The 27,300-nt window shown below is 33.9% G+C and overlaps 3 protein-coding genes, 1 long non-coding RNA gene and 1 pseudogene across 7 annotated transcripts; 1 reads left to right on the top strand and 4 right to left on the bottom strand.

Annotated features, from left to right (window-relative positions):
- Positions 1–5,002: 5,002 nt before the first annotated feature.
- On the bottom strand, positions 5,003–12,006 carry LOC112764132 (xanthine dehydrogenase 1-like; annotated as a pseudogene).
- On the bottom strand, positions 9,884–16,295 carry LOC112764131 (DNA-directed RNA polymerases II and IV subunit 5A). 3 transcript variants are annotated; one of them, XR_003815075.2, is made up of 7 exons: positions 15,862–16,295; positions 14,800–15,022; positions 14,259–14,655; positions 13,123–13,236; positions 12,857–13,014; positions 10,722–12,012; positions 9,884–10,224 (listed from the first exon to the last, which is right to left on the bottom strand). XR_003815075.2 is itself a non-coding variant. In XM_025809668.3 (5 exons), exons 3-5 carry the CDS (start codon positions 14,637–14,639, stop codon positions 12,889–12,891), a joined length of 621 nt encoding a protein of 206 aa, XP_025665453.1. In that variant the 5' UTR covers positions 14,640–14,655; positions 14,800–15,022; positions 15,862–16,295; the 3' UTR covers positions 12,677–12,888. The 3 variants fall into 3 exon arrangements, 1 of the variants encoding a protein (XP_025665453.1); XR_011875008.1 differs by having other exon boundaries at positions 10,704–12,012; XM_025809668.3 differs by lacking the exons at positions 9,884–10,224; positions 10,722–12,012 and having other exon boundaries at positions 12,677–13,014.
- Positions 16,296–18,878: 2,583 nt separating this feature from the next.
- LOC112765498 (GDSL esterase/lipase At5g37690) lies at positions 18,879–21,339 on the top strand. The gene is made up of 6 exons (XM_025811397.3): positions 18,879–19,159; positions 19,564–19,691; positions 19,779–19,905; positions 19,994–20,106; positions 20,514–20,763; positions 20,874–21,339. The coding sequence occupies exons 1-6, from the start codon at positions 18,910–18,912 to the stop codon at positions 21,083–21,085; spliced, it is 1,080 nt and encodes a 359-aa protein (XP_025667182.1). The 5' UTR covers positions 18,879–18,909; the 3' UTR covers positions 21,086–21,339.
- On the bottom strand, positions 20,612–22,681 carry LOC112765499 (uncharacterized). 2 transcript variants are annotated; one of them, XR_003183797.3, is made up of 2 exons: positions 22,567–22,681; positions 20,612–21,056 (listed from the first exon to the last, which is right to left on the bottom strand). It is a non-coding gene; the product is annotated as an uncharacterized lncRNA (long non-coding RNA). The 2 variants fall into 2 exon arrangements; XR_011875009.1 differs by having other exon boundaries at positions 22,416–22,601.
- Positions 22,682–23,220: 539 nt separating this feature from the next.
- On the bottom strand, positions 23,221–26,466 carry LOC112764949 (glucan endo-1,3-beta-glucosidase 2). Its single transcript, XM_025810792.3, has 4 exons — positions 26,203–26,466; positions 24,146–25,399; positions 23,724–23,751; positions 23,221–23,629 (listed from the first exon to the last, which is right to left on the bottom strand). Exons 1-4 carry the CDS (start codon positions 26,267–26,269, stop codon positions 23,467–23,469), a joined length of 1,512 nt encoding a protein of 503 aa, XP_025666577.1. The 5' UTR covers positions 26,270–26,466; the 3' UTR covers positions 23,221–23,466.
- Positions 26,467–27,300: the final 834 nt, after the last annotated feature.

Consider the following 27,300-nt stretch of genomic DNA (forward strand, 5'->3'; position numbering starts at 1 on the left):
ACAGGCCTTCCACGCTTCTGGCGTGTATTTGCTTCAGTGGCTATTTGTCCTACTGGGACATCAATTCGAATTGGGGCATTTTCCGCCCTACCATGCTTCTGGCGTGAATTTGCTTCAGTGGCTACTTGTCCTACTGGGACATCAATTCGAATTGGGACATTTTCCGCTGGTATATAAGATTTGGTAATCCTCTTTGTATCGGAAAATACATTAGGCAATTCATTTGCTATTCTTTGCAAATGTATAATCTTTTGAACTTCCAGTTCACATTGCCCTGATCGAGGATCTAAATGCATCAACGATGATGCATTCCAGTTAAGTTCCTTTTCAGGAAGCTTATTCTCTCCCCCTAATGTTGGAAATTTTGATTCATCAAAATGACAATCCGCAAACCGGGCTTTAAACACATCACCAGTTTGTATCTCAAGATACCTCACTATAGAGGGAGAATCATATCCAACATATATCCCCAATTTTTTTTGGGGTCCCATTTTGGTGCGATTAGGTGGTGCAATGGGAACATATATCGCACACCCAAATATTCTTAAATGGGAAACATTTGGCTGCTGGCCAAAAGCTAATTGCATAGGAGAGAACTGATGGTAACTCGTTGGCCTCAACGAATAAGTGCTACGGCATGTAAAACTGCATGCCCCCAAACCGAGGTTGGGAGATTTGTTCTCATAAGTAAGGGTCTAGCAATTAATTGGAGGCGTTTAATAAGTGATTCTGCTAACCCATTTTGTGTGTGAACATAAGCTACTGGATGTTCAACACTTATTCCATTAGCCATACAATAAGCATCAAAAGCTTGGGAAGTAAATTCACCAGCATTATCAAGACGAATTGCTTTGATTGGATTTTCTGGAAATTGTGCTTTTAATCGAATAATTTGAGCCAGTAATCTCGCAAACGCCAGGTTGCGAGAAGATAATAAGCACACATGTGACCATCTCGAAGATGCGTCTATTAGGACCATAAAATATCTAAAAGATCCACATGGTGGATGAATAGGTCCACATATATCACCTTGAATCCTTTCTAGGAATTCAGGGGACTCAAATCCAATCTTTACTGGTGATGGCCTTAAAATTAACTTCCCTTGAGAACATGCAGCACAACAAAATTCACTAGATTTAAGAATCTTCTGGTTCTTTAGTGAATGTCCATGAGAGTTTTCAATAATTCTCCTCATCATGGTTGTTTCCGGATGACCCAATCGGTCGTGCCAAGTTATGAATTCATTTGGGCTAGTAAACTTCTGGTTTACGGTGGCATGTGATTCAATTGCACTAATCTTTGTATAATACAACCCAGATGAAAGTGAGGGTAATTTTTCTAATATAACTTTCTTATTTGAATCATGAGTTGTGATACATAAATACTCATGATTTTCCTCATTCATAGTCTCAATATGATATCCATTTCGGCGAATATCTTTAAAGCTCAACAAGTTTCTTCGAGACTTGGTAGACAACAATGCATTATTTATTATAAATTTTGTTCCTCCAGGAAACAAAATTATAGCTCTTCCGGAGCCTTCTATCACATTGCCTGAGCCAATAATAGTATTAACATATTCCTCTTTTGGCACAAGATAGGTAAAATATATATCACTTTTGAGAATAGTGTGTGAACTTGCACTATCCGCAAGGCATACATCTTCATTACATATCCTTGCCATTCTCTTCAAAAACAAATAATAATAAAATGAGTAGTATGCACAGTTAAATTGAATACTTGATCAGAATTATTTTTCTAAGAAACACTGTACATAAAATAATGTCATATACTGAAATTTTATTTTAAAATTTGACACATTTAATAATTTCAAAATTCATAAACATTAATATTTCATTATTTATGTACATCATATTTGAAACTTAAATACATAGAAAATAAAACTTAACAATAGGTTCTTTACATTATTTATTTACATATATACTTCACAATCCCACATATTAAACTATTCCATCATTGATCAAATGACCAATATTTCCTTCAGGATCCTCAAAGAAATCAGATACATCATAATGAGTGGTGGAGTTCTCAGCATCATTTGAAACAAAATTTGTTTCCTTTCCTTTGTCGTTCTTTTTCAAAGATGCCTGGTAAAGATCGACTAGGTGCCTTGGGGTACGACAGGTACGAGACCAATGACCCTTTCCACCACAGCGGAAACACTTCTCCTCGGTTGATTTATTCTGCCCGATATTCCTTTCTTTATCCCACTTCTGGTGAGATCCTCTCTTTTGAACATAATTCTTTTTCCTTCCATAATTTTTCTTATTATTAAAACCTTGCCATTTACCTCTTCTGGGGTAATTTGCCACATTTACTTCAGGAAATGGGGCAGCGCCAGCTGGGCGCGCTTCATGATTTTTCAATAACAACTCATTGTTGCGTTCAGCAACAAGAAGGCAAGAAATTAACTCAGAATATTTTTTAAACCCTTTCTCTCGATACTGCTGCTGCAGGAGCACATTCGAGGCATGGAAGGTTGAGAAAGTTTTCTCCAACATATCATGATCAGTTATTTTTTCCCCACACAATTTCATTCGTGAGGTGATTTGAAACATTGTAGAATTATATTCATTTATAGATTTAAAATCTTGTAAACGCAAATGCGTCCATTCATATCGGGGCTTGAGGAAGTATTACCGTTTTCTGATGATTATACCTTTCTTCAAGGTCTTTCCAAAGATCTGCAGGATCTTTTAATGTAAGATATTCATTTTTCAATCCTTCGTCAAGGTGACGACAAAGAAAAATCATGACTTTGGCTTTATCCTTCTGGGATGCATTATTTTCAGCCTTAATGGTATCTCCAAGATCCATTGAATCAAGATGGATTTAAGCATCTAATATCCATGATAAATAATTGTTTCCAGATATATCAAGAGCATTGAATTCAAGATTAGAGAGATTCGACATAATGAAAAATTTGTTACCTGAGTCTTCCTAAAAATTTGATCAGAGTCTCGTGCTGATAACGTGTTGTAAAATAAAAGATATATAAAATAAAGATGTATAAATATAAGACTCTAGTATTAAAATAATTAGCTCAATAATAATTTATATATATATATACAAAGATAGAAATGAGTATAAAAAGTAAAGAGAGAGAGAATTGCATAAATATATATATAAAGATAGAAATGAGTATAAAAAGTAAAGAGAGAGATAATAGCATTTACTTTTATTATTGCTATATGTATAAAGAGAGAGAATAATATTCAATTGTTGTTGTTGTGTATTACCTACAGGGGCTTAAGCCTCTATTTATAGTGGTCATGAGGTAGCTTTTCCAAATTATCATTAAATGTATTTTTTTTTGGAAAAACTAAACCGCCCAACATAAATGGGCATCCACGTAACTTAAGTTTATCACAACATATATTTTTATTTTGTAGTTTTTTATTTTAGAATTTTATAAAAAATTAATAACAAATTATATATTTTTCGATACTATTTTTAGTTTTTATGTAAAAAATTTAAAAATAGAAAATACAATAAAATCAATTAACTGACAACTGAATATCAAAATTAAAAATCATAAATACTTTTGTAGCTACTGAACATATCTTGGGTACTCAATCTTCAATTAAGGATTTGTGTATATCTCAGATATTAAACATCTTTATACATTTTACATATATCTCAGTATTTAGTACCTATTTGCCTGTTGTGACGGATTTAAATATCTAAAATCTACTATTTTTTAACAATATCTTCAATATTCGAAATGTGATGCATTATGTATTTAGGTAATTGTGTTGAATTTTATATATTTTTGTAAATTTTATATTTATTTAATTTAAATAAAAAATATGAAACATTCTAGAAAGAGAAAGAATAACATAATCAAATCAGGTAATTTTTCATGGATAGACATTCGCACTTCGCCGTGAGCTCGGCACCGAAAAAAGAGAGGGCTTGAAGACAGAGACGGACTCCACCAGTTAATTCACCATCTCCACCATATTTTTACAAGTCTCCACCACTTCTAGTCCACTCACCACCACCACCATATAACTATAAGTCTCCACCACTACCAGTCCATTCTCCACTTCCTCAAGTCTACTCACCACTCCCACCATATATTTACAATTCTCCACCACCTCCACCAATATCTACAAATCCCTACCTCCTCCAGTCCATTCACCTCCACTACTCCATCCACATGTTTATAAGTTTCCACCTCCTCATGTTCCCAATCATCCACCATACCTCTATAACTCGCCCCCACTTCCTCCAGAAGACTATTAAGCTTGCTTTTAATTATAAGCTATCTTAAGTTGCTTCAGTACTATTATGGCATGCATGTCTTGCGGTTCGAAACTATGAATTCGTTATTAACGGGTTATACAATCTACACTAAAGAAAATTGTCGTTAAATGTAACCTTCTTGTGTACGCTTTTGATTAACTAACAATGTTCAACTATTGTAATTCGCTCGTGTTAAATATCCATTTACTTATTTGCATGATATTCTTATATAATTCGTGAGGTAATACTTCGAAAAAAAAATATTTTATTTTACATTATGTTCTTTTGTCAAAGAACTATGACTTCAGTCTCGTTAATATATGAACCGTTGCAAATTTTGAAATATAAAGTTAACCTTTCTCCTCTCTCCAAACGATGACTCAATTTCCTTGTTTACAACAAAAAATTGTTAAATGGGACTTACTAGCTAACTTCCCATTTTTTTTCACTAAAAGTATTAAACCCGTAACATTAGCCTTTAATTATTGAATCAATATTAAACGCTAATTAAATCCGACGTAAACATACAAAATTTTTTATAGCCCTATATATTATTTATAAAGATTTGTAAAATACAGCATTCCCTAAATTAAGCAATATATGAGAGATTTATAATAAGCAATACATGAGAGTCCTTGATGTCATGCCACAATTGATGCATCATAATGTATGAAGTGATAGTTGAGACATACTTTGATTTGAGCACATGATTTAACTTTGAAGATCTCAGATGTGTGTATAATAAAGGGGAAGTGGCATTTATTTAATGTAACAAATTAAGCGTACATATACATTTCCTGCTCCATTCTTTGTATGTTGACATGCTGTGAATAAGAAAATGAACAAGCGAATAAGTGCAGTGTCAAACACGAAGTGTGGGATGAAAATCTGAGTTAATAAGTGAGGATGCAATGTCATCTAAACAAGCCATCCGAATTCTCTCAGGAGTTGCTGGATTATCAAGAGGAAACCAATCACTCCATCCCACTTCAAGTCGTGCAGCTCTGATCGCGTCCTTGATGGCGAAGAACACTGCCGATGCTAGGAAAAACGGAGGCTCGCCAACAGCTTTAGATGAGTGGATGGCCTTAACATTTGGATGGCACACAACAATGAACAACGTAAGTAACCATGGAGTTAACTTCAATTTTTTTGGCTACTCATGAAAATGTCTTCAATAATAGTTAAGATATTAACACTTATTATATTAAAGCATTTTAGACAAATATATCAAACCATTAGACATCTTCATGTGAGCAGTCATCTAACAGGCAGTTATTTAAAACTGGAAGGGGAGCTTTAGGGAAAAAAGAAGAACTAAATAACTTTTCAGGAATCAAGAACACACCTTTAGAAGTGAGACGTTGAATTTCAATGGAACATCATTGATAGAAGGAATTTTGTAAGCTCCAGGGCCACATGTGTAAAGGCAGCCAGGGGAAATCCATTTATGTGCTGCATCTCCCCATTTAAGTTCTAAAGCTAACCAGCCCAAACCTTGAATAAAAGCTCCTTCAGTCTGTGAAAATAAACAGGATGAACAATATATATATATAGCATGAAAAACATATCAAATAGGATTTTTCAAGAACATAGAAGAAAAGTCAGGAAGTTGCAAGTCTAAGGAATGTATATTTAGCAAACATTCTTCTTTATTATGAAAATTAAGAATAAAAATAATAAATCCAACTGCAGAAGATGAGTACCTGACCGACATCTATTGCAGGGTTTCGAGACAAAACAAGAACCATAATTCTGCTTGCCACTCTAGTGTGAAAATCTCCAGTCAAGGTGTCAATTTCCACCTCAGAAAATGCAGCCCCATAAGTGAAATACCTAAAGGGTGTGTGTGGTTCAAGTATTACTTTGTTACTCAGATTCCATTCTTATGGGAATCAAACATACCCAGGGGAAGATGAAAATGAAACGATGGTAATTTTGATTCCCTGGAATCAAACTTGCTTGGGAATAGTTTTTCAAACTTTGAACCAAACATGGGAATATGCTATTCCCATCTTAAAATTCTTAGGAATTATTTATAAACCACACACACCCAAAAGGTTTTCCTTTACCCATCTTCCAATCAAAGCCAATATCAGGTGTAATAAAAAATCCATGACCAGAAAGGTCTATTCTCTCTGCAAAGCACACAACAGCTAGCTGAAAACAATAAAAGCAAGAAAATGTTCAGAAGATATCTTTCAAGCACAAGCCACCTTGTAACCGTACAATAATTGTTGACAATACCTATACAGCATACATATTAAGAAGGATTTAAATATAGATGTTACTTTGTTTATTAGAAATTTTAAACAGTTTCAATAGGATCTTGTGAACTATTTATTTTGTTTATTAGAAATGTTAAACTTGCCATGCCAGCATTCACATAACATTTATGTTAAAGTAAAATTTCCATAAATGCTGTTAATCAATGTGCTTAGTCCTTTATTCTGAATGAATCATGCTGAAGCAAAATCTGTACCTCAGCAAATGAGTTGAAGTTGTTCCGTGAAGCAACAGGTTCCATGCGTGCCTTTATTTGCTCACATGCATCTAAAACCGCTGCTCCATACATATCAGAACTGGCAGAAGCTGCTGTTGGAGAAGAATTAGGAACCTGATTTTGTAGCAAGCATGAGTTGAATCAGAAACAATACTTCTAGACACAAGAAAGAATAATCCAAATGAACCAAGAAAAGAACCTCAGGATATTATATTCAACATGTTTATCAACAGAAAGGTTGCAAAAAAATCTACACAAGTTTGCCAGGATCTTTAGTTGGTATCCTCTGAAATTAGTTAACTTATTACCTTGTCAGTACTTGTATCTGATATGAAGACAGAACTTAGGGGGATGTTGAAGGCTGATGCAGCAATCTGAGCAACTTTTGTATGCAAACCTTGCCCCATTTCTACACCCCATTGGTAACTAAAACAGTTCCATCTGTATAGACATGAACCAGAGCACCTGCCTACAGTAATTAACAACATATTAATTTAATCATCATCACTAATTTGATAATGCAATGCTATCATAAATAACATAGGAATATAAAGGAAAATAATGGTTTTAAAGAAAATCATAAAGAACCACAAAATGCGATCAATTTGATTACTCCCCAGAATTCCTTCAACTTTAGTTGAGATCAATTCCCCCCCCCCCCCTCTCTCTCTTTCCTCTTCCCTCTCCTCTTCTTTGCAGCTTTTCTAGTACCATGATTGTAGATGGTAATTACCTGGTTCATAAGCTTTGTTGTAAAGGATATGCCAAACTTAGTTGGAACCATAGCAATGGCACGCTTCTTCCAGCAGTTATGACTATTGAATAAGTCAACTTGTTCACATGCCTTCACAAAGTCACAGGATAACTTGAGTTCATTCCACAGCTGATGTAGTGTGCAGTGCTCAAGTTGCTGGCCGTAATGTGAAATATATCCTTGCTGAAAATTAATTTGCTGGAAAGAAACTTATTTAGTAAAAATGACAGTAAAAATCCAACATCAAGTGAGGAAATGAGGAATGCACAAACCTATTAGAGAATAAACCAAAGTTTTATATCTTACCTTTATCTCTTCTGAGCTCATCTTGAGTTCATCAGCAATCCTATGAATCCAGTTTTCAGTGATGAGCATGCCTTGCGGACCACCAAATCCACGGAAAGCAGTGTGGCTAGGGAAATTAGTGAAGCAGACCTTTCCAGTTATCCTCATATTTGGAATATAATACACATTATCTGAATGAAACATAGCACGTTCAAGGATAGCAAGTGACGGATCCAGTGAATTTCCAGCATTGTTATAAATTTCGAGATCCAATGCAAGTACACTCCCTTCATTTGTAAATCTAACCTATATCAGATAATATCTCTATTTGATTATTCAACCACATTAAAAACAGAAGAACCAGTGATGTCTCTCAGAATTTAAGCCAGGTAGAAGCAATCAAAAGTACTTAATACAATAGTTCATAGTCATTTTCTGCCTAAAATACATCTTTAAGAAAAAATAAATTTTACAATAAAATCTTCACCTTCAAAGAACCACAGTTGTTTTACCAATGTATTTGATATTAGCAATACCTTGTACTTCCCAAGAAAACTATGGCGTTGCCCAGTTATCATCATGTCAACATCTCGATCAAGTGTGAGCTTCACAGGCCAATTTAACAGATATGCTGGAAGTGAAGCTGCAGCAGCAATAAAGGCTGACCTTGTCTCCTTCCCCCCAAATCCACCACCAATTCTCTTTGTTTTGCAGACTATCTTTGACATGGGGAGACCAAGAACATGAGAAACATATTTCTGGTGCTTCTGCGGGGCCTGCAATAACTGACCAAACCAGAAAATTTATGTAAATGTGGCAAAGATAATACATAACTACAACAAGTACTTATATAGTTATACTTAAGTTTAAATTTTCCTTTAGTGTGGGATCACTTAATTAATAATGGGGAAAAGTTTATACATAAGAATATAGATGTAAAAAGATTAAATTAAACTCTTTAGAGGGGCAAATGGACCCCCCAAACCTCCTAACCTGGATCCGTCCCAAGCAATAACACTGATATTTTCACAACTCAGTTACTTATTTCAAAGTTCAAGCTATACATTACAGGCCACACAAGCCCACACCATTCACCATACCTAGTTGAAGCTTGTTCCAATGATAATTTGATAATAACAAAAACTTCATCGTAAAAGTCTTGGCTAAACACAACAGAAAGAGTAGAAGACCAAAAAGTGAAGAAAACACCACCTCCCACAATCATTTTTGTAACAGAAGAACCACAAATAGATTATCAACCATTTTCCATCCTTTTTTCCTTCCAGTGTTTGAGTCTCTTATCATCAATTGTCCAATCATATATTGCCTAATGTTTCCATAAAGAATTTGATATATCAAAAACATGCTAAATATTTCAGACAAATTGAGACTTCAAAAAGATAAACATTACAAACTTTAGGCTCGGTTAAAAGAAATGTAAGACCTGAGTAGATGATATCATATGAACTTCATTTCCACCATCCAATGTCCACACCAAACTGCTATGTGGCTCAAGATAGAAGAGTTCCTGACCTCCAATGTGAACTTCCCCTTCAATTATTCTGTCACACTGACCCGACTGAAAACATTAATCTACATCACCTTTAATCAAACACTTCTCTGCATTGGGATGAAAACTTCCAGCATTGATGGCCTCTTTTATTGACAGGATGGCCGGTAGATCTTCATACTTGACATTAACTTTTCTTGCTGCTGCCTTTGCATTTTCATGTGTATCAGCCACCACTACTCCAATAACCTGGAAAACTTATATCAATCCCACAGACTAATAATGGAAAAGGCTAACCCAAGACTAAATATTCCATAAGAATGCATCATCAACTCTATAAAGGGTCAGCCACCGACTTCAAGATCTGGTAAAACCTACACTTAAATTGAAAAGAAACCATCAACAGGTAGATGAATGAGCATCCTAGTATGATTGGGAAGGGGAAAGCGCAGAGAAGTGGTCAATTCATATCAATTTTAAGTGAGATTTTAAAGGAGATATTTGTTGTATGGCTAGACAGTAGGCTATGGTGTAGAAAATATTATAGACTAAGCACACCATAAGAAGGAAGTAGGAGAGTTCCTTTTCCTTTTACTCTTCAAGTTCAAATCATAATAAAATAGTCAAAAGTTAGATATTATTCAGTAGGCTATATATCTGACCCACACAGGTTACATATTCTGTGGCAAAAAGTTCCTCATCATAAACAACAGGCTCAATTTTATTATGAGCTAGTACATCTTTGGCCAGAAACAAGCCCACAAATCCATGTGAAGACATGGCCTCTGAACCATCATCAATTGAAAGTATCCGGGCATGGGGTTTTCTGCTCAAAACTAAGGCTGCATGGAATCCATTCGAAGGCAATTGTATGTCATCAGCATATTCTGCTTCTCCTGTAACCTGAGTATACAATATGTTAAACATGTAATCAAGCATTCTACCAATAAGTAGATAGTTTGCCTAAAGAGTAGAAATACACCAAACATAACAAAAGCGCTAAGAGAATACAAAGTGAGATTAGAAAGGAAAAGTAAAAATATTAAGGTACCAAAAGATACAAGCAATATGTTTAGGAAAGATTTGCATGATAAGAAAATTTTCTTTTAAACCCTAAAATAATGATCCCAGAAACTCAATATAGAATAAATATTCCACAAAAAGAATTATGTTATGACTTATTATGTGATGTTTTTATAGAGTGACTTTTTAGATACCACTACAATAGGTAAACAAGTACTTCATGAGATCATGTGTCTGAAAGTTAAATAGCTACAGGAACAGGAAGAAGGAATATGCAAGCATGCTTGACCAATCATAACACTTCATAACTGATATAAGGAAGAATGCATAATCCGTAAAAAATTGGCTTGTCATTTTACCATGTAAGTTCAACAAACCTGAGGTTTTGCAGATAGATGAACCTCAGGAGAACCCACAGATGTCCATGTTTCATGATTTCATAGTCTTGAGATCCTGTAATTGTTGGGTGGTGCACTGGGTGCACGGCAGACAGATGAGATGCCGGTATCGACTCTTTCACCCCATCCAGTTGATGAGACACCCACAGAAAAAATTTAAAAAGGAAACTTAGAGTCAAAGATTTCCGGAACTCAACCATTCCACCAGGAGCATCATCCTTAAGTAATATATCATTTTGTAGGACTTTCAATGCATCTTGTAATAGATTTTGATCCCAGACCTTTCCAACGAGAAATCCCTTAGCTTTTTTAGCAGAAAGCGAACATGGAGCTACCCCACCATAAGCAATTGATGCATCAGCAACCACCCAGCTTTCGCTAGTTTCTTGCAGCTGAATGCACATACCTGCATTTACAATTGCAATATCATCATCCTTTCTATGAGACTGCTTAAATTCCTTCACATATTCGAATCTCTTATTCCATGGTAGGAATACTGACAGCAAGATTTCACCACTTGCCAAATCCACCTTACGATATCCCAGGAAGAAATTTTCAGCCAATGTTGTCCTGCTGTTTCCTTTGGAATCAATAATTAGAAACTTTGCTCCAACTGCCATCCAGAGAGGATTTAAGTCTGATATTAAACTCGCAGTACATATATTCCCACCAACTGATGCAGCATTTCTTATGTGTTCCAGCAAACCATTTCAGTTTGTCAATAAAGGCCCTACACGACGATGTTTCATGAGCATCTCACTCCGTTACAACCTTTCTTAAAACACTCAAGAGATCAGATAGGCTTACTGCAGCACCTATCACTAGCCCGTCATCCTTTACATTCAAAACATTTAGTTCTGGCCTATACCACATTAACCCACCAAATCCAGTCAAACTCAGAGGTCATTGTCCTTAACAGGAGTTCAGGTGGAAAAATAAGTTCCTTTTCTGTATATTTGGTCCCATCTACTTCATCATAGGAAATAGCTTTATATCTATTATCACTCACTACACATTTATCATTCACATTGTTTGAATTGCAAGAGCAGGGCTTTCCAGTTGAAGGGCAACTAGACTTAGCTTCTTCAGGGCTCACAGAAGAAATGCCAGTATATAACATATCGCTAGTTTTGGCAAAGACACGGAATGCATCAACTATTGGTCAGTAACCAGTGCACCGGCACAAATTTCCAGCAAGACATTCTTCGATTTGCTCTTTACTAGGCGGGCTTTGACTTTACCACAATAATACATACATGGACATAACAACCTGTACATGAATAAATAGTTTGGAATTAAAAATTAATAAATTATGCATATGTTCTAAATCAATTGTTGTTACATGGCTATCTTAAATAAGTGTATTTTTACCAATTTAGGAATATAAATAATGCAATTGAAAAATCAAAAACGAAATTGATGCACTTCGAATCTGAAGACCACTTTGAGGTTTGACACATTTTTTGGGGGTATAAAATCAATTTTATTTTTTCGTAGATAAATTTATCAACATTGTAAATTATTGTGGATAAAAATAATAATTTACTCCCAAAACAAATTAATATTATGTTTCCTAAGAATTTAAAAAATACATGACAAAAAATAGTATTGACACCTGTCAACCATTCTTATCCTGGTCTAGTAACTTTAATCATTTACAGGTATAGACCAGATTATGCGCAATAACCTAAGTGATAATTGTTTGAGTCATGAAAATCCTAATTTTTTTTACCTAACAGCCAAGTTATAATGACAAGATCAAGTTAAAATGACAAACATAATGAATTGAAAGAAAATATTTTAATTAAAAAAAGTTAATAGTAGATCCTATTCTGATGCCATTTTATGCGGAATCCGAGTGACCATATTTTCCGATATTCAGAATAATCCACCGAGAGCGCACAACCAAAAGAATTCGTGCAGTTAAAGACAGGTTTTGCGGAACATTGGAAACTAACCACCGTAGTATAGAATGTCTTAGTTTGACTACTAAGGTTCAACAATAACTTCTAAGTGATAGCAAAAAGAGTACACCCAAAAGAAAAACACGGTTCTTTATCCTTGTCCATGCTTCAAGCTCTCATAAATATCTATCGATAGAGGGCATATCGTACCATAAATATAGTCAGGACGTTTTAGGAAATTCTTATACAACAAATCGGTAGGTAACATATCTGCCTGCAGTCTCACTTGGCCGGATTATCTTAACAACTTGTCCACGCTTCAATCCATAATATCTTGCAACAGGATCAGTAACTTGAATCCTAGGAAGCTGAGGAAAACCCCATCATAAATATTAGGGTTGAAGTAACATGTTAATATGTTGCAAGATTTGTAGTACAATTCTAGAATTAAATATATAAGTCAAAATTAAACATACTTGAGTTTCTTTCACAGTATATCTCTCAATCAAAGTTTTCTTCTCTGCATCAGTAAGTACTTGATGCTCAGGGACAAGAACATGTTCTTTTATGTTGATCAGCAATTCTGCTTCCTGCATCAATAGGTTTCTTACAAGTTGTAATTGACAAAGAGAAGCAACCATATTTCTAGCAGCAAAACTAATATAATACAAAAGGAAATGAAAAAAAAGAAAATCTTAACCATTGAAAGGATAACCTAAAGAAATAATTAATACACTATTTCCTTTGCACATATATCTCTTGGTGAAAATTTCCAATCACAAAAAAAAAAAAGGTAAAAGAATACGGGTAAATGTGAAGCTTAAGCAGCTCCCACCATTATGAACTGTATTAATTATCTCTAAGCTTGCAAGACTAAACACAAGGACAATAGTCTCTGACTCCCTATAAAATCCTGTTGTTTATTAATGAGTAGTATGTTCTAAATTCAACACCAAAACTAACAAATTTTATTTTTATAAATAATGTTTGGATTAGTGATTTGAGGGGAAGTGGAATAGAGTCCAAGGGATTTAATTGGTTTTCATTGTTTGGTTTGACAAAATGAAATAGAGTGGAATGGTTAGTAATAAAATAACAGAGAAGATTCCATCCTACTCCATCAAACTTTCAATTCTGTTTTCTCAATTTGGGGTTAGTGATGGAACCATATTTTATAAAAAAAAAAAAAGAGAATGGAATGTTGGAAATTATTTTAATTAATATTGGGTTTCTATTGATTGTGGGTTATTTTGTTGCTAAAATTGGTTGAACGGATAGCTTCGATTCTTGAACCATCATGCATTATTAAACTTGGGCTCAATAGTCAATAGTGAATGCTAGGGTATAATAGTCCAATTGATGAAAACTAGGTCTTTGATGAAACTAAGTTACTATACATTTATCTTATAATCAAATCCCACTTCCACCCTCAATCTCTTCACATATGAATACCCTAAACCCTAACTCATTCCATTCCATTTCTTTAAGCTCACTACACTCTCCTAATACCTACAATCAATAGAAATTGAATCTACATAGATGTTTCAAGCTATTGTAGAAATTGAATATATGACTCAAGAGGTACATTATAAACATATAGGAAAAGACAGACCTGGAAAACCTCCAAGTGAAATTTTGCAGCAACTTCACTGATACAAGTGCGGGCAAATGGTGTTAAATTCTGTTGACAAACCAAGATAGCCCTGAAAACATTCTCGGAGTTCATTCGATTGGTGTAGGTCTTCAAGGTCTTGACACCAACCTTAGCGTCTTCGGGGAAGAAGACATAGATCTGGTCAGAAGAATTATCCTTCTTGGATTTGTTGATGACAAGGTCTTCCCTCTTCATGTTCTCGCCATATTTTCTTCTAAATTCTTCTCTACTCATCTTGATCTCGAAGTCCCCAACAAGGTAATCCCTATCCCTCAGCATCTGCATCACCGTCTTCCTAATTCTATACAGCCTGTTGATTTCCTCCTCCGATAGAACCATCCTTCTTCTTCTTTCTCTATTCACCAGAAACCAAACAAACAACAAAATATAGGGCATATTATAATGTGAACAAATGGCAGATTGATTCGGAAGACATGCACGTTTACGATATAAGAAAAACTTCGCACTTCAAAATTATGATTCTGAGAACAAAACTCACGATAAATAATAAAGGGTTGAAAAGGTTGGAAGAAAGGCGATCCTCGAAGAGATGTTCTTCACACAGAGTAGCCGCTGCCTGTCTTCTGCATTTGAAGGAAAGGATTTATAAAAGCGTATACACAGGCCAGGCCAGACCAGGTATATACATAGTTATCAAAACCAAACCGATAATTGACCCAATCGTGGTTCAACCGGTGGATCACGAATTCATCCGATTGACCCTGTCATAAGAAAATAAAAATACAAAATTATAAAAATAAAATTAAAATTAAAAGTTAAAATATATGCCTTCATAAACATAATAAAAATCAAGTATCAATTTTTAGACATAACTAATGATGCAAAAATTAATAATGAATTAGTCACTAATAATCTAATACAGAATACTTTCTCAATTTAAATAATCAAGAGAGAACAAAATTCATTTGATGATGCTTGTTCTTGAGATAGTGGTATTTCTGATGGCTTTTGTGAGGAAGATATTTTTGAAATTCTAGTCCAAAAAAAGAACAAACAGAAAAATTCATCTCAGCAACAATTTTCAACAAAAAATTCAACTCTAATGATTTTCTAACAACAAAAATTTTGTTAACTGATTATTTCAAAAAGACAAACAAATTCAAGATTCAACTATGATAATCAGTAACAAATTCAACTTTGATGATGTTTAGCAACAAAAAAATTTAACTAAATGATTATTCAGCAACACAGCAACAAATTCAAGGTTCAATCGCTAACAAATTAAACTCAGCCATGATTTTCAGCAACAAAAATATTTAGCTAATTAATTATTTGAGGAAGACAGCAACAAATTCAAGATCCAGTTACGACAATAAGTAACAAATTCATCGTGATTATTTTCAACAAAAGAAACTAGCTCGTTATATTTTCAGCTACAAATTTCAGTAACAAATTATTCAAGATAACAAATTCATGAGGATGATTTTTAGCAACAAAAAAATTAGTTCAGTGATATTTTCAGCAACAAAATCAAAGTGCATTGATGAATTACAGCAACAAAACAGAAAAAGAAAGAACATGAGAATTTGTTGGAACTCACCAAATCGGGTTTAGGGCTTCTGGTTCCAGGAAGGAAGCTGACAGCGGGGAGGAAGCTGACGGCAAGACTCGAAGCAAGAAGACAACAACCACGACCAGCCCGGGACCTGCAGCTTCTGCTGCCGGCGATGACGAGCGCAGGGAAGGCGCGCGAGCGCGATTGAGTGCGAGACAGTGATGACTCACACAGAGTGCGACGACCAGCTTCAGTGCGAGACCGAAGGCAGTGAGAGAGACCGGAGACGAGAGAGGGAGAGAGCTTGAGTGCGACTGTGGGAGATCCAAAGAACCACAGGGAGAGAGATGAGAGCGCTCGTGCTTTAGTGAGAGTGACCAGAGGAGGGAGACATCGAGGGGCTAGGGCAAAAGGGTTTTTGATGAATGGGAAACGACGTCGTTTCCAAAATAAAAAAAAAATTAAACAGGACCCAGTCCGAGTTTTGAAAACCGACCGGTCCACTTATTTTAATAAAAATCAAGCGGGTCGAACCGGTTTTGCCGAGTTCAATGCTCGACAGTTTGAAAGGTGGCTTGGCCCAACTAAGTAACTGAATTTTCAGTCGAACCGACAAGATTGAATCGAGTTTAATGACTATGAGTAAAAATATATTCGAACCCAATCCGATTTTTTTTTAAAAGTTAAGATTGAGACTCAAAATCAAAATCTTTAGATAAGGATGGAAAAATGATACTATTTGAGTTATAATTAGTTGACCAAACCGAATATTTTATCATATCCATTTTATTGAGTTAAAATATGATACATTAACTTATTTGTTTAATATTAAATACCTTGCTATAAATTATATTTATAAATTCCTTTTAATGAATTAAATTTATAATATATATTCTTGAGAATGTATGAAGTGCTTTTACCTTTACTTTTATTTTCTGAAGCAACTGAAGTCACTTGGAGTTAAATCCCGTTTTTGTACATTGCGACGTGAAGAGCTTCAATTTTATACTGATTTGTTGATAATATTAGTATCTACCATAGTACCATAGATTGAATTGAAAGTTTTTTTTTTTTCGGCATTGGATTGAATTGAAATTATACTAGTTTGCTTTTGGTGAATGAGCACTTCTACAGTTCTACTGCCCTTGTGTTTATTCCAAAATGTTTTCCTTAAACGTTTTTTAGCCTTCAAGCTTAAAATGATTACGAATGTTGAATGTACTCATAAATGAAGATTAAAAAAAAAAAAACATAAAGGGAAGAACCTGAGAATAAAGCCCAAATTATATAAATTGGTAAATAAACGACGCCTAGACCAATTGGTCCACATTATCCCACAGTAAGACCATAAGTCCAAAAATGTTCACAGTCATGAATTTCAGTCGAGACTAATTAGAGTTGTGGTATAAAAGCTAGCACTGTGTTTAAGCTTTGTGAGCTCTTAGAATTTATCACATGGAGGGGCCTTACTCCATGGCCAAATTTGATGCCAAACAAGTATGAAGGGCCACTGCTTTGGCTCTTTTTGACAATGTAGTTTGCCTGCACAACGACCTATAAAGTGGATGTGACATGTACAATTTGTCAAATTCAATTATCAATTAGATTGCTTGATCCTGATGTACCTCATTGTGCTCCCTAGTGGGGCATAAACAAGTTTTCTTTACCATGACATTTTATCTCTTACTCAACTACGATTTTTCTTTCAATTTACAAATATCTTCACCTCACGCAACAAGCAGCCTATATTTCCTATAGGAAAGCTCCTTTATTTTGGATTAAAACCAATTTCCGACAACCACCTTAGTAGTTCAATACTACTAGCTACTGTGTGGCCTCTCGATAAAATTCAATTTTAGCAACCCCGTCTTGTATAAAACTTTGGAGGTCAAGCCTAATTTTATGAAATTTATAGTTGGTGAACAATATTGTCGTTTTATTTGTCAATTTAATTAACTTACTGCACAGAAAAAGTATAGTAATTGGGGAAAAAATCACAACAAAAGTATAAGCACAAGCACAGCTGGAGTGAAGGAACTAGCAAAGGTTTCACAATCACGATAGATGCACCTAATATGGGTGTTTAACTTTTTGCTTACTTTAACAAGATTTATTACCGTTTGAAAATTTATTATCAACCTATTTATCTTTCTTTTTTTTTTTTTTGTGGGGAAAAAAACTAATAAACTATGGTAATGAATTCTTTTTTTTTTTTTGGACCGAAAACTATAGGTACTTAGGTAGTCATAACATAAAAAAGTTTTTCTTCTTTTGACAAATTAAAAAAAAAAAACCATTTTTTCTTCTTTTAACTTTCTATCAAAATAAAATGTTTAACAAAGCAAAAACTATAACCGTTAATTAAAACAGTTCTACAAACCGAATAAAAACAAAATTACAATTTACAACACAAGTTGTCTTCACCAACCACAATTCGCATAATGACAAACCACCAAAGATTTCCCCAGTATTTTATTTGTTCAAACTTCATACTATCACTGTGAATTTTGAACCCCCCAAAAAAACAGTAAATATAAAATCTTCTGCTCATTGAAATATTCAGCGTTCAATAGGTCATAAGATTTAATTTCTGTGCATTTTTGGTTAGTTGTAAATAATCTTACACAAATATCTAATAATTTATCATATATCCCATCCATGAAAATATTCGAGTTAACAATTTATTATTCTATACATAATATAAACAAAAATATTTAATTAGGTGATAATAATTTTTTTATACACTGTTAATACGTACTAATTAAACTCTAGAATCGTGTGTAGTAGTTATTTATTTTTCTTAACACACGTGATGTAAGATTCTTATCCAATATTTATTACTAGTAATCAACAATTTATGGAACAGGTGGACCATTAGATAATAATATTGCTGACTCAAGCTTCTGAGTTGGCCAACTCCTTATGAGAGGCTCCATCATTTCCTCAAGAATCTATATGGGTTGGAAAATAATCACCAAACATGCAAACTTGGAGGAGTGAAACAGTAGTTCATATAATGAAATATGGTAATGCTAATACTATAAAATCCGATGATGCACAATCACACTTTTCAGGACATAAAGTTGGAAACAGATGAAGATAATGATAATGCTAAGGGTGGTTTTTGCTGTCTTTGTTTTCTCATCATTGGCAGCAATGGGTTCTTCAGCAACAACACAACTTGTTACTTATGTTTTTGGTGATTCCTTAACAGATGTTGGTAACAATAATTTCCTCCAATATTCATTAGCTAAGTCTAACTATCCATGGTATGGGATTGACTATAGTGGTGGCCAAGCCACTGGAAGATTCACAAATGGAAGGACTATTGGCGATATAATATGTATTTTCTTCATCTTAATGCTTTTGTTTAGTGTTATTTTCGTTCGCTTATGCCTGAGTATGTGTTTATAGACAAGAATTTAATTATAATGCACAGTAAGTCAGTATATTATGTTTAGGTGATTTTTTAAGTGATGAATATTTTTACTAACATGCCAATATATAATTGGATATGGTAAAACTCTTTTATACTGTGAGTATATAAAAATTAAATGTATTTCTAATTTTTGAATGGACATAAAACAAATTTATTTTAGAATCGAGAATTTTGTTTGTTTTTATATTTTTCTCTTTTTCTAGTATCTTTTTACTCAGAAACAATTATCAAACAGGATATTGAAAAAAACTAATAGTAAATACAGGATTTTATTTCTTTTAATTGTTCTGTTTTATGGTATTTTGCAGCTGCAAAGCTTGGAATACCATCACCACCAGCTTATCTTGCAGTGTCTCAAAACAGTGATGCCCTCCTCAAAGGAGTAAATTATGCATCTGGTGGTGCAGGAATTCTCAATGATACTGGACTCTATTTTGTAAGCAAAGACATTTTTAAACCTACATGATTCTTATTATCTTACAGCTTAGTAGCTTCTTATCTAACATTTTTCCTCTATTTCTAGATTCAGAGATTATCCTTTGATGATCAAATAAACAGCTTCAAGAGAACCAAAGATGTAATCACGGCAAGAGTAGGTGAAGCAGCAGCAATCAAGCATTGCAATGATGCCATGTATTTCATTGGAATTGGTATATTTTTGCTTAAATATTGATTTCAATGTTTAAAACTTCAATTATCCACTTCATATACTAAAGATGATGAATTGCACTTTTCCAGGAAGCAATGACTACGTAAATAATTTCTTACAGCCTTTCCTAGCAGATGGCCAGCAATACACACATGATGAATTTGTAGCACTCTTAATTTCAACCTTGGATCAACAACTTTCGGTAATAAAAACACTGCATAATACTTTGTTAATTTAAGTTATAGATCCTTCTCAATTGGAAAATGCAGTTAATAGGTCAAGTGTAAACTGTAATTAATGATGGGATACTCTCCTCAAATCTGTACTAAAATCTTGTTTATAATCAATATTTAAGGGTGTTCATAGTTTAGTTTTTCATAAACTGAACTGCACTAAACCATTCTAAATTAAACTGAACCACAAAACCTAGGTTTTTAACTGGGTTTTATAAAAACTAAACTATAATTTCAGTTCAGTTTATTTAAAATATTTTCAGTTTCAGTTTACTGATATTTTTTAACAACCCCATCAAACCCCATCAATATTAGTGAAAACCTGTAATATAGTCAAATAAATTTGCTAATTGAGATTTTATTTGCTTATTTCTAGAGACTGTATCAACTGGGAGCAAGAAAAATGGTCTTCCATGGAGTTGGTCCACTAGGTTGCATTCCATCACAGAGGGTAAAATCCAGAAAAGGTCAATGTTTAAAGAGAGTTAATGAATGGATCCTTGAATTCAACTCTAAAGTACAAAAGCTACTGAACACACTCAACCATCGTCTTCCAAATTCAAAGCTCATATTTGCAGACACCTATCCATTAGTTCTTGACTTGATCAATAATCCCACTACCTATGGTAATTTTTAAGAGCTTAAAATCAAATCCTTAAGACATACTCATTCATACTAAGCAAATTCTTTCATTCAACTTTCGGTAGACATGGTCTAATACTATATCATCACACAGGTTTTAAGGTTTCAAATACATCATGTTGCAATGTAGACACAAGCATTGGGGGATTATGCTTGCCAAACTCAAAGCTGTGCAGCAACCGCAATGATTTCGTATTTTGGGATGCATTCCATCCATCTGATGCAGCAAATGTAGTTCTTGCAGAAAAATTTTTCTCTACTCTTTTTTCATCAGCTCCTGCAGCAGCACCAGCACCATCAAACTAAATCTCATTACAATCAGTCATCATTAATATCAGAATTGAACCACACCTTTATACCAAGACTTTACCCTATATGTCTAAGTCAATTAGATAGTCCATTGTAACATAGATTAGCAACGTGCAATCAAGGAATCATTGCAATAATCATGAAAATGTTAGAAATATGTTACCTATGAGTCTATCTGTCTATGACATAATAGGCATATGCATATCCAATTTTTGATAAATTTAACAACAGAAATTATCAGATTTTTCCAATGAAATGTTGGTTAAATGTCATAGTTACACAAACACAAATTCATAATACAGAGATAGTAACTTGTATATCAGTACTACAAACACCATCATCCATTCAATTTCCAATATAAACAAAGACATTTAAAGATTCTGGGAACACATTTGATTTAAATATAAAGAAGTTATAGATTGCTCTCAGTTGAAAGGCCAAATTTTTTCCACATAAGAAGACATGAGATGGATAAGGCCTCTCCCATTTAAACCCAAACTGCTTCATGATCTTGACACAGCCCTCTTTCAATCTCTAAAAGGAGAGGTAACAAAACCTCATCCATTAGAAAAAGACATCATCAAGCAAAATCAAGATCAAGAAGCACTTATAAGCTCAAATGAAAAGAAGCCTAAAACCCCCATCCAGCTTCAATTCGGTGTGGTTAAAGCAAAACAATCATCATCGAGCATCACAAACCAATTAAAACAAAAGCCAAAATAAAAATGGTTTCTACTGAATTCAAGGAAAATTTGATTTGAACAGGGATGGAGTAACTTCCTTGCTCTCAGTAGTATAGGCACAATTTATTTCCACTTGAGAAGATTTGAAATGGAAAAAGCCCCCTACCAATTAAACCAAAATGCATTGTGTGCTTAACAAGACCTTCTTCCAAACCCTAAAAGAAGAAGTCCCATTCCGAAACCTCGTCCGTTAGAGAACGGATTCATTAGGCAAAATCAAACACCATACATCCATGAAGCTTAACTAATAGAGTTCTAATCCCAAAACTAGCTTCTATTCGGTGTGGTTAAAGCAAAAAAGCATCATCGAGCATCACAACAATAATTAACATAATTAAAACGGTTTAAAAACTCAAAAAATCAAAACCTAGAATTGAAAAATATGAAAATTGTGGATCCTACGAGAAATAGCAGAATCCATATTATAAATTAGGGAAAATGCCAGTCCAGAGGAACCGATTTGATTTTGCATCTTTTCGTATTCTCTATGCCATGGTTAATTAACATAGAGAATCATAGTGGATGCAGATTTCGAATCTGAATCAGAAACTGAAAACGAAAATGGAATCGAAGAAGGGAAAAACCTAATGCTACAAAGAATCCGTTAGATGTGAGGACTAAAACAGAAATGAAATCTGTGTGAGGGGCGAAAAAGCAGGGGACGTAGTGTGTTTATATAACCCTTTTGCGACGCGAATAGGGTTTTGAATTTCACTGATAAAATTACGGTTTTACCATTGCAGAGTGGAGGAGTGTGGAAGCTGCAGTCCGCGGAAATTGCGAAAAGTGGAAAGGAAAATTTATAACTGAATTAGCTTTATTTTACAGTTGTAGTATTTTTGGCCATTTGGCAACTACTCCATAAATTACACTGAAAAAAAAAAACCCACTAATAAGACAAACCGAAAAGTTTACTCATAATAATATGAATAAGAAAAACAAAAATATTACACGTACATTAAAAATTAATTAATATATATTTATATATATTATTATTTTATATTTTAATATATGTTCTATTTATTGACTGATTCTTTTATATATTTATCATAGTAGTTGTAAAAAAAAATTTAATTAATTTTATTTTAAAAATTAAGAGTAAAACTTGAACTTATAACCTTTAAGTAAGTATGAAAAGATTAATTATAACTCATTGACATTTAATTAACTAATCAATTAGTGTGTATAATAATACAAATAATTTTTCAACCTACTTAAGCGGTCTTATTGGAAGTGGCAAAAAGAATTGGAGGAGCTCACGCCGGCATTATCGCCATGGGAGATAGTAGATAGGAGACTACAACTTCAAAATTATATACAACAGTAAGTAAATAATCTAATGAATTGATTTTAAGTGATATGTAGAATTGTAGATGCATAATAACAAGATTTTAAGCAACCTAAAGGATCCGTGAATGGTTGATAAAATTGACCAATTTGAAAGAATTACAATGATGATTCAATTGCATATTTGCATCCTCACTTAGTCCAAACCCTTTACCGGTTTCTTTGTACAAAATTGAATGGATCAATTTGAACAATGCTACCAAAGATGATATAACCTTGTAGCACCATCATTCATATATAACAAAATTTTTGGATGAGAAACACATTTTCAAGATTATGTACCACACTTCATAGCAAAACCACTCCACATATTAAGAATCCTATCACCATTAATAGAAGGCTTCTAATTCTCAACTCAGAGCTGTGGGGATTGTAGGCTGATGAGGAATCTGAAGCTGTAGAATTCATTGATGGTGCTGTGACATTGGTAAAAGTAGCATTTCTTCCCAAACTGCACATTCAAAAACCAATCACTTGTAAGTAATACTAATTTTACAAAGCAAGCAGGGATAATGAAAATGAATCAAAGAAATAAATGTCTTTACCTTCCAGGAAATATACAAGAACCATGACCTACAATAAATGAAAAACCACAAAATGTTAAAACTTCAAAGCCTTAAATAATAGGTTAAATTACTCTAGAGATCTCTAGATTCATTCATCTCTCATTTGGGTTTCTATAGTTTTACACATTTGTAATCAAATCCCTATATAGTACAAACGTTTTTTAATCTAGTTCATTTGAATAGACGTTTCCTAATCAAGTCCCTCTATATTGGATGACGAATCGCTGTTTTTGACAAAAAAGTTCTGCACAGTATAAGCAGTTGACTATCCATGTTTAAGCTATAGAGACTAATTGAAAATTTGTGCACAATAAAAGAACTTTATTAGAGCTTTTAAACTATAGAGATTTCCAACGTAATCAAAGCTAAATTAAACTAAAAAAATGCATATAGCAGCTTACTTGGATCCGTGGTGGAGATAGTAGCCACTCCATTGAAGTCACAGGAATCAGGAGTCTTTCCCATCTTATGATAGTAACTATCAAAAGCATAAGTTGAATGTGCAATCACATTGTCTGGTTCATAGCATGGTTGTCCCTGCCGCATAGCAGAGCATTCCACTTTTCCCGGTCCACACGCCCAATCTAGTGCAGCCTGCAACATCTTCGGATCAGCACCCTCCTTTGCAATGCAGAAAGTTTGGTTGCTGGTATCATTTGCTAAGAGTGCATCTGATCCAGTCAAGTGTAAAATGTAAATAGGTGCACCATTTGCATCAAAAAGTCCCCAATTCTTCTCGGACAATGGCCCCGGCTTCATATCCTCGTTGTAGAGCTCATAAATGTAAGTGCTAACAGCAATTCCAGGATACTTGGGAGTTCCAGTTTGGTTCAGCACATGCTTTATTAGATTGCTATTGTAAGTATTTGCATTGTCAATCGTTGCATCAGGCTCGTTGGATCCACCTTTTGAGGGCCATCCGGATTCAGTTACTACTACAGGAATGTTAGTGTAATTTAGAAAAAGCATGGCAAAGTATGCTGCATCAACCATAGCATCAAAGACATTGGTGTAATGCAAAAGGGTATTGGAATCAACGGCTTCTTTGTTCGGTGGCAAAGGCTTGAAGAGTGCATAGTCCAATGGAATTACACCATTTGTCTGCATGTAATCATAGTAAGGGTATATATTGAGCATGAGATAAGAACCAGTGGATTGCAAGAAATCAAGCATTGGGACTAAAACTGAATTCAGTGACTTGTTAAAGAAAGCCTGTGAAGGTGGAAATGAATCGAGGATGATTGAAGAGGAAAGGGGCGTTGAGACTTTGATTTGGCGATCAAGATTGGATGCGATGAGAGCTGAATGAATGTACTTAAGAGCATTGACAAGTATTTTTGCTGCATTAGGAAGGGCAGTTAAGACTTCAGAACCAACACAAATGGCTGTGATGTTGGTTGCTGGATAATGGGCTACAACATTGTGTGAAACCCAGTTGGCAGCCGTCGAATTCGATTGGCCGATTGCTAGGAGCTCTTCATTAGGGACAGTGATAACAACTTGAATGCCTGTCTTTGCTAGTGCGACAAGCATAGCTTGGTCAGCATCATACAATCGAACATGTCGGATTTGCTGAGCTTTAAGTAGTGCTACTACTTGAGTAGGGTGTGGCATATCTGATAGATCTGTTCCAATATTCACACCAATAAATGGTTCTGCAGCCAAAAGAAAAAAAGAAAAGCAACAGGATTCAGCTTCAGCTACTCAAATGACACAACTCCAGAAGCATATGCAGAAAGAATCTTAACAGTTAGCACAATATTTCTCTTTTAAAATCATTTCCCTCTTTATTACCACTCACCAGTATCTAAAATCTAAATCCTTTTCTAAAATCTGACTAATCCGATTCAATGAAAAATAGTTTTTGAAAAAGAAAAACCCTTCTCCCTTTTGAAGACTTAGTTATAACTGCAATGATTTCTGAACATTAGGATAGTTCCCTCAAAGAAAGAAAGTGACTGAAATAGAAGCAATATGATCATCCTACTCCATTTTATATATCTAAATATATCATAGATGGGCCGCACTCAAATCAATAAAAGCCTAGCTAATTGTTTTTTATATATACTATAATTTAATTTTATTTACACCCAAAATTGGCCAAAGTTTATTAATCACATTCAAAATAAGTATAACATATACACAATAATAATTATTGAAGGGTCTTCTGCCACAGCTATTCTGTAGCTTATAGCTGATTACAAACCTTGAATCTCACAGAAAACAGCTATATGCTACATGCAGTTCATAACTTCCAACCAACTTCATTAGTTTTCACACTGAGTTCTGAACAATGCCAAAACAATGTTACTTTGATGAAACACCAACCCAAAGGAGAGAATGGAAGAAGATTCATGATTCATAATGCAAGCATAAACTTTACAAAGCAGAAAACGGAAACTCTTAACACAGAACTCAAAAACAGAGAAGCTATGTAATAAAGAGTGTGCACACAAACCTTCATCAGCTGCAACAACAAGAACAGACACTGCAAAAAGCAGCAAAAGAAGGGAATGCACGGCCATAGATTCAAACAGAGAAATCTGGAGCAAAGGGAAAAAACTCAATAATGAATGAGAGAGAAAGAAAGAGAAGGACAAGGAGTGTAAATGAAATGGGACTGTAGAGAGAAAAAAAAAAGAAGAAAATAATGAAGGGAAATTAAGGTGTAAATGCAAAGAGGAAAGTGGGGTAAAGCTGTAGAAGTAGTAGGAGAAAGAAAGAATATAAGAGAGATGGGGTTTGGAAGATCAAGACATAAATCACACGTGGAAAGCTTGTCAGAACAAATCAACGGCTAAGGAATCATCTCTGTTTGAGAGAGTTTCACTGTTAACAAAGCAAAGAAAATAGAAAACCAATGAACAAGGCAAAAACAACTTTTTTTTTCCAACATTTATTTAATCCATGGTTCTTTTCATTTTATAGTAATATGAAGAAGAGAAAAAGAATATGTAGAAATTAGACAACATTCTTTACTTGTTAAGCATTTTTTGTATGTTTAACTTTTATATAATTAAGTTTGAATTAATAATTAGGGCAAGAATCCATTTTTATTTATAAGTATTGTCAAAATGTTAATATAAAGGGAGGTGAAAAGGTTGCAAATGTTAAAATGTAGAATAATGTAATGGAAATGGTGATAAAGATGTTATTATTTAATTTTTTTTCTAAACATCTTTATATGTTTATGCATATTATTAAAAAAAATATATTAATAAATTAATTTTAACAAATATTACATAATATTTTTGTTAAATAAAGTTGTATTGATGAGACTCATTTTATTCACTAAAATATAAAAATTAAATTGGTTCACATCAATTATTTAATATTTCTAGCGAAAGATTCTAACTATTTTTAAATGTTAAGTATACATGCACTAAAATGAGAATTAATGACTTGAATTAGCAACGAAGGAGTATAAGTTGATATAATAAGTTAATAACCAACAATGATTACATTTTTGTTCATATATAATTGATTAATGTGATGTAAGTGCATGTGGAGGTGATATCCTAGCCGTTACAATAAGGTGAATTCTTTCTTTTGAAAT

This window comes from Arachis hypogaea, chromosome 17 (assembly GCF_003086295.3).
Source record: "Arachis hypogaea cultivar Tifrunner chromosome 17, arahy.Tifrunner.gnm2.J5K5, whole genome shotgun sequence".
Lineage (NCBI taxonomy): Eukaryota > Viridiplantae > Streptophyta > Magnoliopsida > Fabales > Fabaceae > Arachis > Arachis hypogaea.

Bases quoted from the DNA above. Each gene is read 5' to 3' on its own strand.
- LOC112764131 (XM_025809668.3), bottom strand. From the start codon at position 14,639: ATGGTTCTATCGGAGGAGGAAATCAACAGGCTGTATAGAATTAGGAAG. The intron at 13,237-14,258 runs GTCTGTCTTTTC...CTATTGATGCAG, and splicing joins TTCACTTGGAGGTTTTCCAG to GAAGCAGAATTGCTGATCAA. The intron at 13,015-13,122 runs GTATGTTTAATT...GGTTTTCCTCAG, and splicing joins ATACTGTGAAAGAAACTCAA to CTTCCTAGGATTCAAGTTAC.
- LOC112765498 (XM_025811397.3), top strand. From the start codon at position 18,910: ATGAAGATAATGATAATGCTAAGGGTGGTTTTTGCTGTCTTTGTTTTC. The intron at 19,160-19,563 runs GTATTTTCTTCA...GGTATTTTGCAG, and splicing joins GACTATTGGCGATATAATAT to CTGCAAAGCTTGGAATACCA. The intron at 20,764-20,873 runs GTAATTTTTAAG...ATCATCACACAG, and splicing joins CAATAATCCCACTACCTATG to GTTTTAAGGTTTCAAATACA.
- LOC112764949 (XM_025810792.3), bottom strand. From the start codon at position 26,269: ATGGCCGTGCATTCCCTTCTTTTGCTGCTTTTTGCAGTGTCTGTTCTT. The intron at 25,400-26,202 runs GTTTGTGTGCAC...TTTTGGCTGCAG, and splicing joins TGTTGTTGCAGCTGATGAAG to AACCATTTATTGGTGTGAAT. The intron at 23,752-24,145 runs GTAAGCTGCTAT...CATTTATTGTAG, and splicing joins TATCTCCACCACGGATCCAA to GTCATGGTTCTTGTATATTT.